Raw genomic sequence first — 16,243 nt, forward strand, 5'->3', positions numbered from 1 at the left:
TTTTTACCTTAAACGAACTCATCAGACATACAAGCTTCACATCCTTTCACCTGTTAATTGCTGGAGTATGCTACCGCCAGTATCTGGTGGTGCCAGAATTTTGAGGGAAGAAAGAAAAGAAAGGGTTGGAATACCAGGGATGAACATGATTGTTTAATGAGTTGGTGTCTCTTTGCTAGAATACAGTCCCCATTTGCTGTTATCTCTATCTGCTTCAGGCATTTTGTTTGTTATACAGTTAAGGCATGACTGAACATGCCATTGTGAGACTGTTCTTGTTAAATAAAACCTGTGGCTACAACTGATAAAGGGAATGTCCACTTACAGACATGATACATGCCACCTAAAATTTAAGTCAAGTTCTTAGAAGCAAAAAAGTGAGAAAATAAAGTGATCACTTTTCTTTTGTTCTCAAGAAATTTTTCATTTTCACTTACATCTGGGCCTTTCAAATCAACTTGTACCAGTAGCTGCTAACACATGAAAACACTGACTAGAAAATTCGCAATTTTCTCAAGGGTGAAATATTTCAAGGAAAGTATTTCCATAACTATAAGCCAAGTAAACTGCAAAAGCTTTGTTTTCAAACTAGCTTTCTCTATATGTAAAATAAAAAAGGAGCAAACAGAAGACATTATTTATAGTCCTCTTCGGAAGGGCTGCCAATCACAGGGAAAACACGTCCTTCCTGGGACCTGTGGCTGATTCAGAGCCAAGACCTTTCAAATGAAACCAACTGCACTTACTTTGGCTCAAGCCTAGATGCAGAGCCGAGTTTGGAGTCTGGTGGCTATCCCCAAGCACAAACATCTGTGACCTATCACTGGGTTCTCCAAGCTTCTTTGTCTGGACAGGCAGCTCCCCCTCTGACCCAGCACACTCTCGCACACCCCATTCAGTGTACTTGGTTCCCCAAGCCAGCACTGCTCCCTCTGCGCTCACCTCTTACATCCCATCATCTATGAAGTTCACAGAGTGCTGGCCAACAAATAGTTCATACACATGAAGACACCCAGAAAAATATGGTCCAGACCAAGTTCCAGATATAAGGCAGCATCTGTAATCCCTGATGGCAACCCATTTATAGCAGTACACATCCAGTGATATTTTAAGGGATTCATTCATGATTAATTAGTGCAGCTTCCTAATAAACAGTGTCCAAGTAAAGAACCATCCCTGCACAAAAGACAGAAAAATTTGAATTCTGTAAGTTGAATAAAAGTAGATGATAACAGAAAAAAAAATCCACTTAAAACTGTGGGAAAGCACTTTACAGGCCTTACTTCCTTTTTGCTAATCAATTTTTGATACTGACCAAATACTAGTGCAGCCACAGATCCTAGTTCATACAATCCCTCCAAGTTTCCACTGAAGTCCTGCTATGCAGAACCAATGACTGTGGCAAACAACCAAACAGGAAAAAAAAAAAAGACTCTCCAGCTTTTGTTTCAGATTTAGATCTCTGCTCTGACCTATTGGTTGCATAAATGCTACAAATTCAATTTCATGTGGAAATAGAGAGGTTTGTTTAAAATTGTAGTTTTAAATACAGGCTCCTACAAATGTAACCAAACTAGTTTTCACATTGAAGTTTAGATTCATACACTTTATATAAGAAGAAAAATTTTGGTCACTGTTTAAAGAATGGCTGCAACATACCTTCCATTTCAGAACCTATATTAAAAAAACATGGAATAAACAACTTGACTGGAACATTCTTTTTATTCTCCCTTCTGACACTCAAATCTTGCTTCTCTACTTTCTCTTTGTCATGTGCTCACCTCTTTTTTCCAATACATGTTTTGTCTATCCCATACTCATTTTCACAGAATGACTAGGTTGGAAGAGACCTCCAAGATCATCGAGTCTAACCCAGCCCTAACACCTCAACTAAACCATGGCACTGAGTGCCACATCCAGTCTCTCTTTAAACACATCCACGAATGGTGACTCCACCACCTCCCCGGGCAGACCATTCCAATACTTTATCACCCTTTCTGTACAAAACTTTTCCTAATACCCAACTTATGTTTCCCCTGGTGCAGCTTAAGACTTTGTCCTCTTGTTCTGCCAGTTGCTGCCTGGAGAAAGAGACTGACCCCACCTGGCTACAGCCACCTTTTAGGAAGATGTAGAGAGTGATAAGGTCACCTCTGAGTCTCCTTTTCTCCAGGTTAAACAACCCCAGCTCCCTCAGTTATTCTTCACAGGGTTTGTGTTCCAAGCCCCTCACCCGCCTTGTTGCCTCCTCTGGACGTGCTCAAGTGTCTCAATGTCCTTCCTAAACTGAGGGCCCAGAACTGGACACAGCACTCAAGGTGGGGCCTCCCTGGTGCCCAGTACAGGGGAAGAATGACCTCCCTGCTCCTGCTGGCCACACCATTCCTGATCCAGGCCAGGATGCCCTTGGCCTTCTTGGCCATCAGGGCACACTGCTGGCTCATGTTCAGCTGCCGTCACCAGCACCCCAAGGTCCCTTTCTGCCTGGGCACTGTCCAGCCACACTGTCCCCAGCCTATAATGCTGCAGGGGGTTATTGTGGCCAAAATGCAGGACTCAGCACTTGGACCTATTAAACATAACTTTGGAGGTGCTGTGGAAAATGAAGGGAGAATCCAGCCACATAGTCACTGTAGATTTAAAACAGTTAACATTTATGCAACCCTGCCTGTTTTTTCCCAGTATTCTTCAAAAAAGTTTACCTCAGTCTCCAGATTATGAAGAAATACCATCTCATATACAAGTATGAGCACTGGATAAAACATGCATTCAAGAGACAAAAAATTAAAACAAAATTAAGATAAAAAACAAACCAATCAACAGCACAATAGAAAATCACCTCTGTTTAGTGAGCTGCTTTTTATTTATCATGTTCATCAGTTCTCTCCAGACACACCAACAAATTGCCTCTTCTAAACTACATCTACAGTTAGCTATCTTTCCTTATCTGCCTTTTTAAATATGATATTTGTCATCTTTGTTGAAGTTCTGTAACATATTACAGGATAGACACATCTTGAATTTATCCTTCAGATTAGTCTTTTTTGTTATTTACTATGACTTCACTAAATCTACTAAATTGCTCCTCGCTTTCTGCCTCAAGAAAAAAAACCCCAAGCATATTTAAAGAAAGACTTTTTCAGGTATATTTTAAAGGGACAGAAACCATTCCATTCTGTCAAAGTGGCACAAAAGCTATTATTTTTAACGTTGCTCCTTCCAAACTGAGATCTGATACACAAAGCTCAAGCCCAATCTGCACTGATTTAAAAACACCTGTACTTACACAATGTAAGTACAGTGGCAAGCCCACCAAACACTCTTAGAAGTGGGAAGCAGCACTGACATCCAAAGGTCTGAGAGTCAGATTGAAAATCACTGTATCACACCTACATACCCACATTTTGTACTATTTCCAGATGGAGTCAGGTAAGGTCAGCATGATTTATTAACCACAAGTTCCGGAGTGCACCATCCTAGTCTTTCCACACTGATCGAAGGAGGATCTCAAAACAGAAGAACAGCTATTCCCAACCTAAATTAATAAGCTGTAGCACCTAAATACAAAGCTTTAGGGATGCTTACACTCATCATAATGGGATAGATATTAACTGATAGCTTGCACAATGTAGGTAATCCAGGCTTCAGATCTCATTTTCCGGGCTCTCTGCTCTGGCCAGAAGTAAATAATGAAAGCTTTAGAACATAACATACAAACAACCTCCAAAACACTCTAAATAAACAGACCACAAAAAAAAAAAAAAAAAAAAAAATCACTATGAAAAATCGAAAAGGGAAGCAGAATGGTAGGAATGGTAGCTGGGAATACCTCATGCATGCAAAAATACATCAATATTCCTACTTCCAAACTCTTGGTTTGATTCTGAAACATTCTTGCATCTCATAAAAAATGCAATATGCTGGGAGAAGTGATTTTTTATATTGAGCTGCTTACCAACACCTGCATTCAAATAGCCTCTGGGTAACTTTGACAAAAACTGATCTGACATCTGACAAGCCGCATTTTTTTTTAAATGAAAGGAAGAAGCAAGGCCACAAATGGGATATATTAAAACACCCATTTATGTTTTAGCTTAAAGAAGATTATCAGACAAGGAGATGCTCCTCAGTTTCTGCCTCAGGCTAAAAATAACAACTATATTTTGCTGTAGAAGTCAACTGCCTGAGGTACAGTATTTCACACAAGGTAATTACAATGCACATCATCCTCAAGAGGATACAAGGTATCTTTATGCACACTCACTGTACAAGTTTTGTTAATTTTTAGCTTATTTCTATTTCCACAAAATTACCTTTGGGGTTTCTATGTCTTTCTAGGCATTATGAAGTGCTACAGACTTTGTCCTTTTTCAATTCTACAAGTAACGGATCAAAAGAGTAGAGAAATAAGCTGAATAGGAGATTCTTTGACAGATGTGTTAGGACCAATGAAATTCTAGCTATGCCATTCAGAAGCGTATGAATGCAGGTACCTAAATACTTGGTTGTCAAGCTCAGGTCTCTAACTTAATTGTTAAGAATGCTCAAAGTGCCCAATTCCAATATACTTCATTGGAATGCTTTATCAGAGTACTTAATACACCAAATATATGCTTCTTAAACATTCAGTTGTAGAATTCCAACTCTGAAAAACTACATTTCTGAGATTACTACAGTCTTTACTACCTTTGTGAAAGAAATGTGACCATTTTCAAGGCTCAAACATTTTGAAAAGCAATGACAAATCATTAAGTAATAATTTAAGCTTCAAACACACCCTTCACCTCTTCTCAGCATACTGTATCATAAATGAATGCAATTTAAAACGTGAAAAAAAATGTGGACCATCTCAATTCACATCTTCACTTTTTTTTTTTTAAAGAAGAAAACCAAAGGACTGTTCTGTCAAATGTCTCTACACTCCATTTTTAAATCTTTCAGCACTTCTCAGCGTTTTGCAGATGCTTTCAGCTTTTGTCTAATTGAAATGACAATGTCATACAATCCTCCTTTGACGTACCATGTTACAGACACACACACACACAAAATCATCCATCTTGGAGTTAGTGCATTAATTTAAATAGAACTTTTAACAAAAGAACCTCAGAGCTTTTATAGGAAGGAAAGAATGGTAACTCTACATCTGGCTATGTAACAGACAGAAGTTAAGTAACTCATTTAGTACAGGTCTAAACTCTAATTTTCTACAGGACTAAGTACTTCCATGCTCCACTCCAATTTCCACATTCCAAAATACCTATATCTTTACTCAAAACAGATCTTACTCAAAACTATTCCTCAAAAGAAAACAAACTACAAACAGATAAAGATAAGCTTTTGACTTTGTGTTCTAGAGGCACCTGTAGCAGCTACCAGCTTCAGGAAAAAATACAATTAAATAGTACCTGTGAAAAGATAATAGTTACTAAACCAGCACAAAGAACAGAAGAGTCATGCATGGAATCTTTGCTGGGTTCCAGGCTTTTTTCCTACATTCGTAAGAACATGTATCATACAAGACAAAATGAAGGAGGTTGACCAGTGAACAGAGGTGTGAGTAACGTACTGCTAAATACTGTTTTCTGACCAGAGATCAATATGACTCTTGATATCAGACTTATTGAAAACATGAAGTCATGGTCCTATTTCAGATTGGATTTAGTCCACAAAAGTTAATAAGCCTCATCACCACAAATAAAAAAAAAAAAAATACACACACTCCATCTTAATCTGTGAGTAACAGCCGGGGACACAGACTACAAGCACAACCACCGCCAAACTTCAAACAACTAAGGTTAATAAGGCACTGGCATAGTTCTGGCTGGGCAAAGCACGGCTTAATTGATCCATTTTAATAATAATTTCTAGTTTAACCTGCAAAGACAAAATGTACGGAAGAAATTGAAACTATGCTTTTTATCACTGATTACTCTGTTCATTGCATCTTGGAAGAAGTATTCAGATTAAATTTGTTTTAAGACCAAACTAAGAGTTCCTAGAGATCTTTTGAAATGACTGCTCACCCTACATTGTTTGTTTTAGACTTTTTTGATGTACAATTTGTTTAATAATCTGAGTCTGAGTACCAGAACATTAATTAGCTCCTAAACTCTGCAATAAAGGTCATCTTTCAGAAGCTCAACAATCCTGAAGAATATCTAGAGTAACTAGTAAACAGAGATCATAACATGAAGCTAACAGATACCACATGGAGCTTCTGCAGGGAAAAGAAGGAAGTAATCATAGAGAGGTATCTCATCACATAGGAGAGTTCTTAGAAATGTGGACTTCACTGTCAGCTGATGTTCTGTTTGCTAACAGTTTACACAAGTAGAAAAGGAGACTGAATGAGTATTTTGCACATACATTCATATTAATTTCTGTCCATTTAGCAGTCTTGATAAGGTGGTGCAAGTCTTTGAGATGAAAACTGTGAAGCCACTAGAAAACTATTTCACAGGAAACACCAGACAACATTCCTGCAGGTTTTTTCCTGTGTGTCTGACTATGGCCATGGTAGGAGCAGGACACTGAGCAAGGTGGCTCTTTAGTCAGATACACTACAATAAGTCTTATTTTATTGGTGTACAGAGAGGAAAATTTAAGCTAAAGAGCCTTACGAATTAAATACACCTTAAGTGTGTACAGGGGGAAGAGACCAATCCAGATGAGTGCAGGTTCCAGATGAAATCCCATGTTCCTACAAACACTAAACCACATATTGCATGGAAAACAGTTCATAAAATATGAATACAGTGGACAAGTAGGACATACAGAAGTTCCTATCTTTCGCAAAAATAAATAGCAGGGTCAGAAAGTGCTGAGAGGAGGAACAATGAAAGAGAGAATTTGCTGTTACTGCTTCCTTGGCTTCTGCATGTCACTATGGTCTCTCATACATCTCACAGATGTATGTTGTTTAGACACCACACATACAATCAGCTGTTACTTCACAACACTTTTTCCATATCTGAGTGCTGCATGCATTTTGCCCACCTATCCTGCCTTTGTGTCCCAGATCTTGTTATATCACCTATTTCTGCCAACTAGAAAGCCTGTCTAGACTGTTGCTCTTCCAAAAAACCAAATCCATGTTTTTTCCAACTGTCCCAGGTAGACATCAAGTATAGACCTAGGCTCTTTGCAACAGTGCATGGCCAGAGACAATGGATGTAAATTTAAAGGACAGACCAAAAGAAAACACTTTCATCTCATGGGCAGTCATGTTCCAGTAGCATTGCCCAAGGATGCTGCAAAGACTTCATCCTTGGAGATTTTCAAGATCTGACTGGATGCAACAAGGCTGAAAGCTTCTGACTTAAGAGATCAAGACATCAGTCACTTACATAAGGTTTCAGATCAAGAAAATCAATGAAATCCTGCATAAAACACTGTGTGAAGCCCATACCTAGCACTTTTTGTTTGTTTGTTTTTGGTTTTGGGGGGTTTTTTTGTATTTTTGTTTCAAGTTGAGTAACAGTTGAGAGTTAAGATAGGTAAAAATTGCAGATGGCACAGCATTACTTTTGTTTCTCTGAGAGGTTTTTTTTTGGTTAATTTCTTTTCTTAAGCTTACCTTAACTCAGGATAATGTTCTTGTATTTTGTACCAAACATAGCTACATCTAAGATGATGTGACTATTACACAGTAAGACTATACAACAGAGTTGAATATAAGATTTGCAGGCCTGGAGTAAGAGAGACCTAAATGTTCCATTCAGTTCTTCAAAGCAACATGCAAGCAGATCAAATACAGTAAAATCCTGAAATAAAACATCAGGATTGTGGTTTTTATTTTAATTTCCCATGACCTCGTGTAGCACAGAAAATAAGTCTTCCACCTAGTCTACTAAGTCTACTAGTCTACTACTATTCCACTTGAAATTCTTTAAATACACAACTCCAATCTTGGGGTACAAAAGTTGCAGAGAATACCATACATGAGTTTAAACATATGTAATGAATGTAAGCTAGATACAGTTTTAAGAACTCAGTACAAACTTGTATGGAACTAATCAACAGTGGCCCTTCCAACTGGCCCTTGACCAGGACTCCCAGGTCCTTTTCCACAGGGCTGCTCTCCAGTGTTACACTCCCCAGTTGGTCTGTACATCCAGGGTTGCCCCATCCCACATGCAGAATCCAGCACTTGCAATTTTTCAACTTCATAGGGTTGATGATTGCCCACCCTTTTATTTGTCAAAGTCCCTCTGTCTCCATGGCAATCAACAGTTCCTCCCAACTTAGTGCCATCAGCAAACTTACCAAGCATTCCCTCAAGTCCTGTGTCCAAGTCACTTATGAAGATGTTTAAAAGCACAGGGCCAAGGATGGAGCCCTGCAGAGCCTCACTAGTGACAGGTCACCAGCCTAATCTAACCCCATTCACCATAACCCTTTGCTCACAGTTGCTCACCACCATGCGACATGTTTATCCAGCTGTGTGCTGGACATTTTGTCCACAAGGATCCTGTGACAGACACTATCAAAAGCTTTACCAAAATCCAAAAAGATCACAACAGGCATCCACTGATCAAATGGGGAGTCGCCTTGACAAAAAATGAAATTAAGTTTGACAAGCAGGACTTGCCCCTCTGAAACTCTGAAACTCTGAAACTGTGCTGGCTGTGACCCATGACTGCACTGTGCTGCAGGTGTTTCTCAGTAACTCCCAACATAATCCTCTCCATAATTTTTACCAGGAACTGAAGTGAGACAGACACCTGCGGTTACCAGGGCATCCTTCTGGCCCTCCTGGAAAATTGGGGCATTTGTCAAGTTCCAGTCAATTAGGACCTTTTCAGATTCCTGAGACCATTCAAGAATCATCGAGAAAGGTCTTGTGATGACATCAGCCAGCCCCTTGAATACCCTTGGATGAACCCTATCAGGTCTCATAGACTTCAAGGAATTCAGATGGAGAAGGAAGTCCTCTACAAACTGAGAGTTTATCATTCTCACAGCCATGGTTCTCCAGCCCAGGGCACTGGGACTCCAAGAGGCCACCACCAGTGTTGAAGACTAAAGTGAAGAAACCATTAAATGTCTCTGCTCTACGTTCCAGTTTGTGAGGTGATCATTCTCATCACATATATTATTTCTGCACTGTCTTTTGCTATTAACATACTTTTAAAAGCCCTTTTTATGGTCTCCCACAGTTCTGCCTAGCTTCAGTTCTGACTGAGCTTTAGCTACACAAATTTTCTCCCCACAGAGGTGAAACAGCATCTTTGTAATCCTCCTGTGCCCATGAACATTGCTTCCACTGGACAAACATTGTCCTTTTTGCCTGAGCTGCAGAAGAAGATCCCTGCTCAGACAAGTTAGCCTTTTGTCATGCTTGACTTTCAACATTTTCAAATTACCTGCTCCTGTACTCTTAGAAGGTGGTGCTTCAGTGACCAGCACTGTTGGACCACAGCACCTTCAAAAGCATCTTCCCAAGCGACCTTACTCACCATCTCCCTGAGCAGCCTGAAGTCTGCTCTCCTCATGCCCATTTTAAACTTGATCACTTCATGGTCACTGTGGCCAAGACAGTCACCAACCACTCCATTCCACTCACAAGCCCCTCCCTGATGAAGGCAGCAAATCAAGAAGGGCACCTTTCCTAGTCAACTCCCTTAGCATCTATATTAAGAAGCTACCATCCAGGTATTCTAGAAATCTTCTGGACCTGTTTGTACCAGCTGTGTGGTGCTCCCAGTTAACATGTGGCAAGTTGAAGTCCCCTGTAAGAACAAAGGTGGTTGATTTATAGATATCCCTTCGCTCCTTAAAGGATAATTTGTCAGTGCTGTCATCCTGGCTGGGCTGCCTATAGAAGACTTCCATAATGAAGTTTGTTCCTTAATCCTTACTCAGTAGCTCTCAACTGTGCCATTGCCAACTCCATGATCCATCCATTCCAGCCCCGCTATGACCTATGTCACCCCTTCACCTCACCTTCCCTGCCTAATCTCTCCTGAAGAGCCTGGAACTGTCCACTGTAACAGTCACAGGACTAATCCTACCAGGCTTCACTTATGTTAATGATGTCACATCTCTGGGCCTAAGGAAGCTCCTTGTGCTGTGTGCATTGGTGTAGGAACATCCCAAGTGCAGTTCACTGTAGCCAATACCTCATGGGGATGACTGAAGGATCTCATGAGCACGCAGTCCATCAAATTTTGCCATGCAGTTCCATTGCTTATCACAAGGAAACCTGGTTTTCTCCCAGGCTTGCCAGTGATAAGCAACAGGATGGGCACACCAGGTTTTGAAGGTACACACACAGAAATTTAGAAGCTGCTACATGGATTCTGGGACTGAAAGTTTTCCAGACTTTTAAGTTTATTAAAAACTTAGTTGTCATTGTTTTTTTGGCCAAATAACTTCCAGCACATAGCTACATCAGGATATTAAAGCATAGTCTTAAACAAAACTTCAAAAAGAAAAGAATAAGCTTACCATGTGCCAAAAAAAGATGGAAAGAAAAATATGTCCTTTGAACAGGTATTCTCAGGAGGCTTGGTCAAATCAGAATTCACAAAGGTAGCACCAGCAAAACAAACTGGATATAAACAATCTCAATACAATTCTTTTATCAGAACCTGAAAATGGTTGTATTCACCCTGCCACATCTGAAGGAAGAACTATAAATGGAATCCTAATAAGATGGTTCACTAGACAAAGCCAACAGGAGAATGGTCTAACCTATCACGAATGGTTGTCCAGGTCAAATAAATGTATTTCAGACTTCCATTATAACACTATTACATCTGCATGAATGGTAAGGATATCAGTCAAATGCAGGGTTTTTTTCTAGTACTTTGAACAACCACTTACTGAGGCTCTTTTTTTCCCCAATACACACAAAAAGAAACAAGTTGTTTTACAGTACAACAGATGTTAGACAATGGAAAAACACTACCTCATTAAGGTATAACATAAAGACACTTCAATACTCAGGTAGGGAATCGCTAAGAAAGATAATGCTGAAGGCAAACGTCTAATTAAAAGAGCTTAACAGCTAGTACAGGATTCCACTCCTCTCTCTAGTTTCCAGCCATTCAGAGAAGGATTTCAATCCCTTTACAACACGCACATTAATTGCTATGCCTGACACAGGTAGCACTTAAATTTTCTTGAAGTTTTTCCAACTGGAACACAGCAACTTTTTGTTAATCTCCTCAACTGAGCACACTGGACTTCTCTAGTGGCAGGAACTCTCTTTCCTCACAGAAAGCTCTGCTTACTTCCAAGCTGTTGTTCAGTGCAACATCTATCAAGCAGCACATATGCAGGGCCTTCTACACACTCCTGACAGGAAGCCATCAGTGGGGTTGCAAGAAGTGATGTCCTTACTGCTGTTCATAAGACAAGAGACGAACACAGACTGGCTGAACAGCCTTTGCAGAGTCCGTATTTGAATCACTTTACCTTTCACTCCAGTATGTCCCACAAACAGGTCAGGAGACTGCTCTGTCTTGAGTCTGGCAGCTTCAGGTACAAAATACACAGATCAGTGTTCCTTACACCTTTTAAAATCATTCATCACCCTGTTATTAACAAAAGAACACCTCCCAACCTAGATGACTTCCATCTGGTTAAGTAAAAATGTAAACTTTATCTATACTGCACACATTACAAAAAACCCAGCTATAAAACTGTCCTTCCTAAATGAACCAATATTTTGATTATATGCACACCTTTTTTTAAAAAGTAACCACAAAAATACTTGTTATTCTCCTTTTTGGAGTTCAGACTAAAAAAATAAACCAACAAAAAAACCTCACTCACACAGCTATACCAGCATAATCCTCAAATGTAAAGTTACAGAAGTAAAGCTGCAGTTTCACCAGTGCAGCTTGGTTTGCTTGAAGGCGGACATAATTATTATAACAATACAAAACATAACTCTCACCCTATATGTGGATCCTCACAAAGCACTCTCAGTGAATAACGGGAGCTCTGTGTTTCTTAAATAGGCACTAGCACAACTGTAAATAAGAAAAATGCTGCAAGTAAACTCAACACCTGCATCAAGTACCTGCAAACTGAGAAACACATTCCAAACACAATTAAAAACTGGTTATGAAATTTAATATTTAGGGAAGGAAACATGCACAGTAATGATAATTGCATATAATTCAGTTACCTTTTACAACTTGAAGAATTGTTATGAATCAACAAAACCCAAATCCCACAGCACTTAATATTTATCCAGCTTTCAAGAAACTACTTCATGATCACTGAAAGGAAAAACACTGTGTTTCTGAAGTTATTTTCAAAAGTCGCCATTACTTAGATAAGCACTAGTGCTGAGAAGGGAAAAAACAGCCTTAATTTTTACCATGGTGGTCTCTAAGTACAAAGCGTTGTCAACTTCCAACCTGACCATCTGTTTTTACAGCTTCCACAATGGTTTCTGCCCTCCACCAACATCTATTCAAAATACGCTTAAGACACAGAACTCTTTAAGAACTGGCTCTCTATTACCTTCCCATTGAACAGGAGAGAAATTAATCATTAATGAGTAATCTGCTTACATTTTTCATGCCTGTTTCAAGATAACTGAGACAACACAAACTTTTCTTATTCTGCCACCTTTCCTATCAATAAATTCTCCAGTGGCATTGCAAATGAAATTAAATCCTACTTCTTTGGAGCAAAAGCTATTTCTGTATTCAGTTTTGGGCAGAAAAGCTTTTAGACACTTTGTATCTTCTAGGAGTGCATTTTTTCAACAGGTACCTATTCTAATTTCAGAGGATCTTATTGGTGTCCACCGCAGTGGCATGATGGTCATAAAGAGGACACATTTAGCATAAAACGTCTACTTCATTCTAACAAAAATTATTTTATTGAAAATGAAGACAATGAAACATCCATCAAAGCTCTAAAAGAACATCTCCCGAGAAGTAATTTTAAAACAGACACCATGAAGAACCATAAGTGGTAAAATTCAGTGTGTAGTACTAACAAATCACTATGTATTGCACAGTAAAGCTATGCCTAGCATCTATTGAGAAAGGCAGCAAGAAACTGGAGTGTTGCAGATTACTCCAACAAGCCATCATCTACATCACAGCCTTCTTTTGTCTGAGAACTTCAGCTGACCAGGTTGAATCAATACTTTAAAGCATTTTTCCATGACTACAGAGCTGTATGAAAGACATGACAAGTAAATAGTCTGCAAAGCATTAACCGGTAAGTAGGTACTCACATTTGACACTGGAGACTGTTTCTGAAGCTGCTCACTACCAGGAATGATCTAGAGTTCCCTAGCTAAACAATTCCTTGGAATGCATGTGGCAATGAATAAAAACATTTAAGAAGAGTGAAATAGGGAAAAGAGATAGCTCTGCATCAGGATGTGCTCATTAAAAAATGCAACACTTACTAGTAGCAAGCTTCCCCAATAACACCTTGTACAACAGTTATCTACAGTTACTAAAATTTGACCCCAAAAATGTGATGAAATGCTTAACTGCTAGTTATAAAAGCAGTTAGCATAAAGGTACAAGAAGTTTCCAAGAAGCGTCAACACGTGGTGACAACTCCACAAAGTTTAGCCCCTCAAAAGTTCAGGGAGCAGGTGAGAACTCTTTTCTCAATGCCTAAATATGTTTAATAAAAAAAGATACCCTTCGAAATGCAGCAAATTCTAACAGCTGCTGAGCAAGGAATGTGTTTTCCTGGAAAGCAATACATATTTTGAGAAATACTTTAACAAAACAAACAAACAGAAACCCCAACCACCACCAAACTCACCAAACTAGCAAACCCCAAACCACACCACCAAAAAACTACCACAGGAACAGCAGTTCAAAAAACTAGTTCAAAGAACTAGGACGTTAGTCTCAAAGAGCAAAAACAAACTCACTGCTCAAAACAACTAGGGACAGAGTACCCAACAGAGACCCCTAAAATATCATGTCATACAACCCCTGCTGCAATGTGCAAATCCATTACTGACTGGGCTAGAACAAGTTCACTTGGAGAAGTAAAGATGCAGCATTTTAGACCACCTCACATGAAAGTGTGCTGTGAAAGTGCCTAGGATGTCACAAGCAAAGATTAGTAACTTCAGGTGTGAAGAACACGATTTCATCTTCTCTTGATGTTTCAGAAACAAAGATCTTTAATTTTCTAGTTACTTTAATAGTCCATAACATTAACCAGAAGAACTACAAGTTTTTCTCTACAAAAATACGATGATCACCATTACTAGTGCAAAACTGTAGACAGAAATCCAACTCTGTGCAAAGTTTCCTGTGGCCTTTCTTATTAACTGCAAAACAAGCTAAAAGCTTAGTTATCATTCTTCTGAATTCCTCTAGGAGGATTACAAATCAATGCCAGATTTTTATACTAGTAGCAAACCGCAGAGGACAGTGGTGTTGGCTGATAAAAATACCTTCCTCTGCCTCAAAAAAATGCTCTTTAAACCACTACATTTTTTCCAGTGCAGGAAATTCTTCTGGGTTCCAAACTGAATAATATTTACACCTGAACATCTATTCCAACCTGATAAATCAATTTGGTCTCACTACTATTGTTTTGACCATACTTTAACAGGCACGTGTCTCAGTTTGATCCTCAAAAAGCTCTGAACTTACTCTCTGTCGACTAGAAGCTTCAAAAACAAAAAGGCCGCAAGTTACGACAGGTCCAATTTATTTAGGATAAATTACACCACATCTGTCGGTCGCTTGGGATGCCGCCCTGCCCCGACCCCCGCGCCATCCGGCCCATCGGGGAGCGCTTCGCCCCCGGCCGCTGCGGGGAGCGCCCGGCAGCAGCAGCGGCGGGGCAGCGCCCGGCGCCCCCAGCGGCGACGGCTCCGCCGCGGCCGCGCCCCCTCGTCCCCGCTTACCTCGGCGGCCGGGATGTTCACCACACCTGTCGACCTCCTCTTCTCCCTCAGCTTCCTCTTCTCGATCTGCCCCTTCCCCTTCCTGGCGCTGGGGCCCGAGCTCTTTCCCTTGGCGGCCAGCTTCTCCTCGCCCTCGGGGGAGCCCGGTGCGGCGGCGGGCTCGGCCCCGCGGCTCCCGGCGAGGGCCGGCGGCGGCTCCTTGGCGGGGCCGGCGCGGCCCAGGGCAGCGCTGGCGAGGCTGACGCAGTTCAGCGCCCCGCCGGCGGGGGGCGCCGCGCGCTCGGGGGGCAGATTGTTGTTGTTCAGCTCGGCCGAGGGGCCGCCCCCCGCAGGACGGGGCTCCCCCCCGCCCGGTGCGCCCGGGGCCGGCGGTGCCTGTTTCGCCCGCATCTTCTCCCGCTTGGCTTTCCATTCCTCCAGAAAGTCCGTGGTGCTGCCCCCGGCGCTACGGTAGCCGCCGGTCGCCATGTTCCCGGCGGGCTGGACGGCAAGAGCGCACCACCAGCACCGCTGCCGCCGCCCGCCCCGAGGCGGCTCTGGTGCTGCCCGGAGAGGAGAGGTCCCGGCGGGTCGGGCGGGAGAGACGGGGGCGGGAGAGACGGGGGCGGGGAGAGGCTCGGAGAAGCACAAACACCCTGGAGAGAAACAAAGAGGGGACGTGAGCCATCCCGCCGCACTGCCCATCCCCGTCCCGCCGCCTCGCGAACTCCCCGGGCAGCCCCCGGCCCCAGGGGACGGGTCTCCATCACCGCCCGCCCTCGCACGCTCGGCTCCCACGGCTCGGACCGTGCCGCCCGGCCCCGGCGCGGCGCCCCTCGCTCCCCAGGGCTCCCTTCCACCCCTCAGCGCGGGGCCGCCCGGCGGTACCCGCCTCCTCCGCCCGCCCGCCGCGGCCACGACGGCCGCGCAGCGCCGTCCCTCGCCCCGGGCCATCGGGTGCCATCCCCCCGGAGCCGCTGCCATCCCCCCGCCGCCCGCTTGCCTCCCGGGGAGCCGCGTTCCCGCGTGCAGCAGGGCGGGGCGAGCGCGGCCGGCGCTCACCTCCCGCCCGGCGGGGCCGCGGCTCGGGCGCTGCACAGCGCCGGCGGCACCAGGTGAGCGGCACCGCCTCCCGCCGTCCCGGAAGGAGCGGCGCGGCCCCGAGCCATCCCGAGCTCCCTCCCCTTTCCCCATCGCGGCGCGGACACAGCCGAAGCCAGGGCGGAAACTGCCGAGATGGCCTCGACAATGGGGTGAGGGCGGGGACGCCCCGCCCGGCCCGGTGCGCGCCGCGACCCGGCCGCGCCGGCTGCCGGCCCGCGGCGGTGCCCTGGCACCTGCCCCAGGCAGCGTGGGCGCGGGAGCGGACGCGGACCTCGGCGCTCCCGACGAGCGGCAGCGAGG

The 16,243-nt window shown here is 43.0% G+C and overlaps 1 protein-coding gene across 1 annotated transcript in view; it reads right to left on the reverse strand.

The window, feature by feature from the left end:
- The window catches only part of PAWR (pro-apoptotic WT1 regulator), a 74,149-nt gene extending 58,116 nt beyond the window's left edge, over positions 1–16,033 (reverse strand). The window contains 3 exon segments of the mRNA XM_066183299.1: positions 14,861–15,495; positions 15,902–16,003; positions 16,006–16,033. Of these exon segments, the coding sequence (XP_066039396.1) occupies positions 14,861–15,495; positions 15,902–16,003; positions 16,006–16,033 (765 nt within the window).
- Positions 16,034–16,243: the final 210 nt, after the last annotated feature.

This window comes from Chamaea fasciata, unplaced genomic scaffold (assembly GCF_029207755.1).
Source record: "Chamaea fasciata isolate MVZ Bird 193981 ecotype frontalis unplaced genomic scaffold, bChaFas1.0.hap1 SCAF_5, whole genome shotgun sequence".
Lineage (NCBI taxonomy): Eukaryota > Metazoa > Chordata > Aves > Passeriformes > Sylviidae > Chamaea > Chamaea fasciata.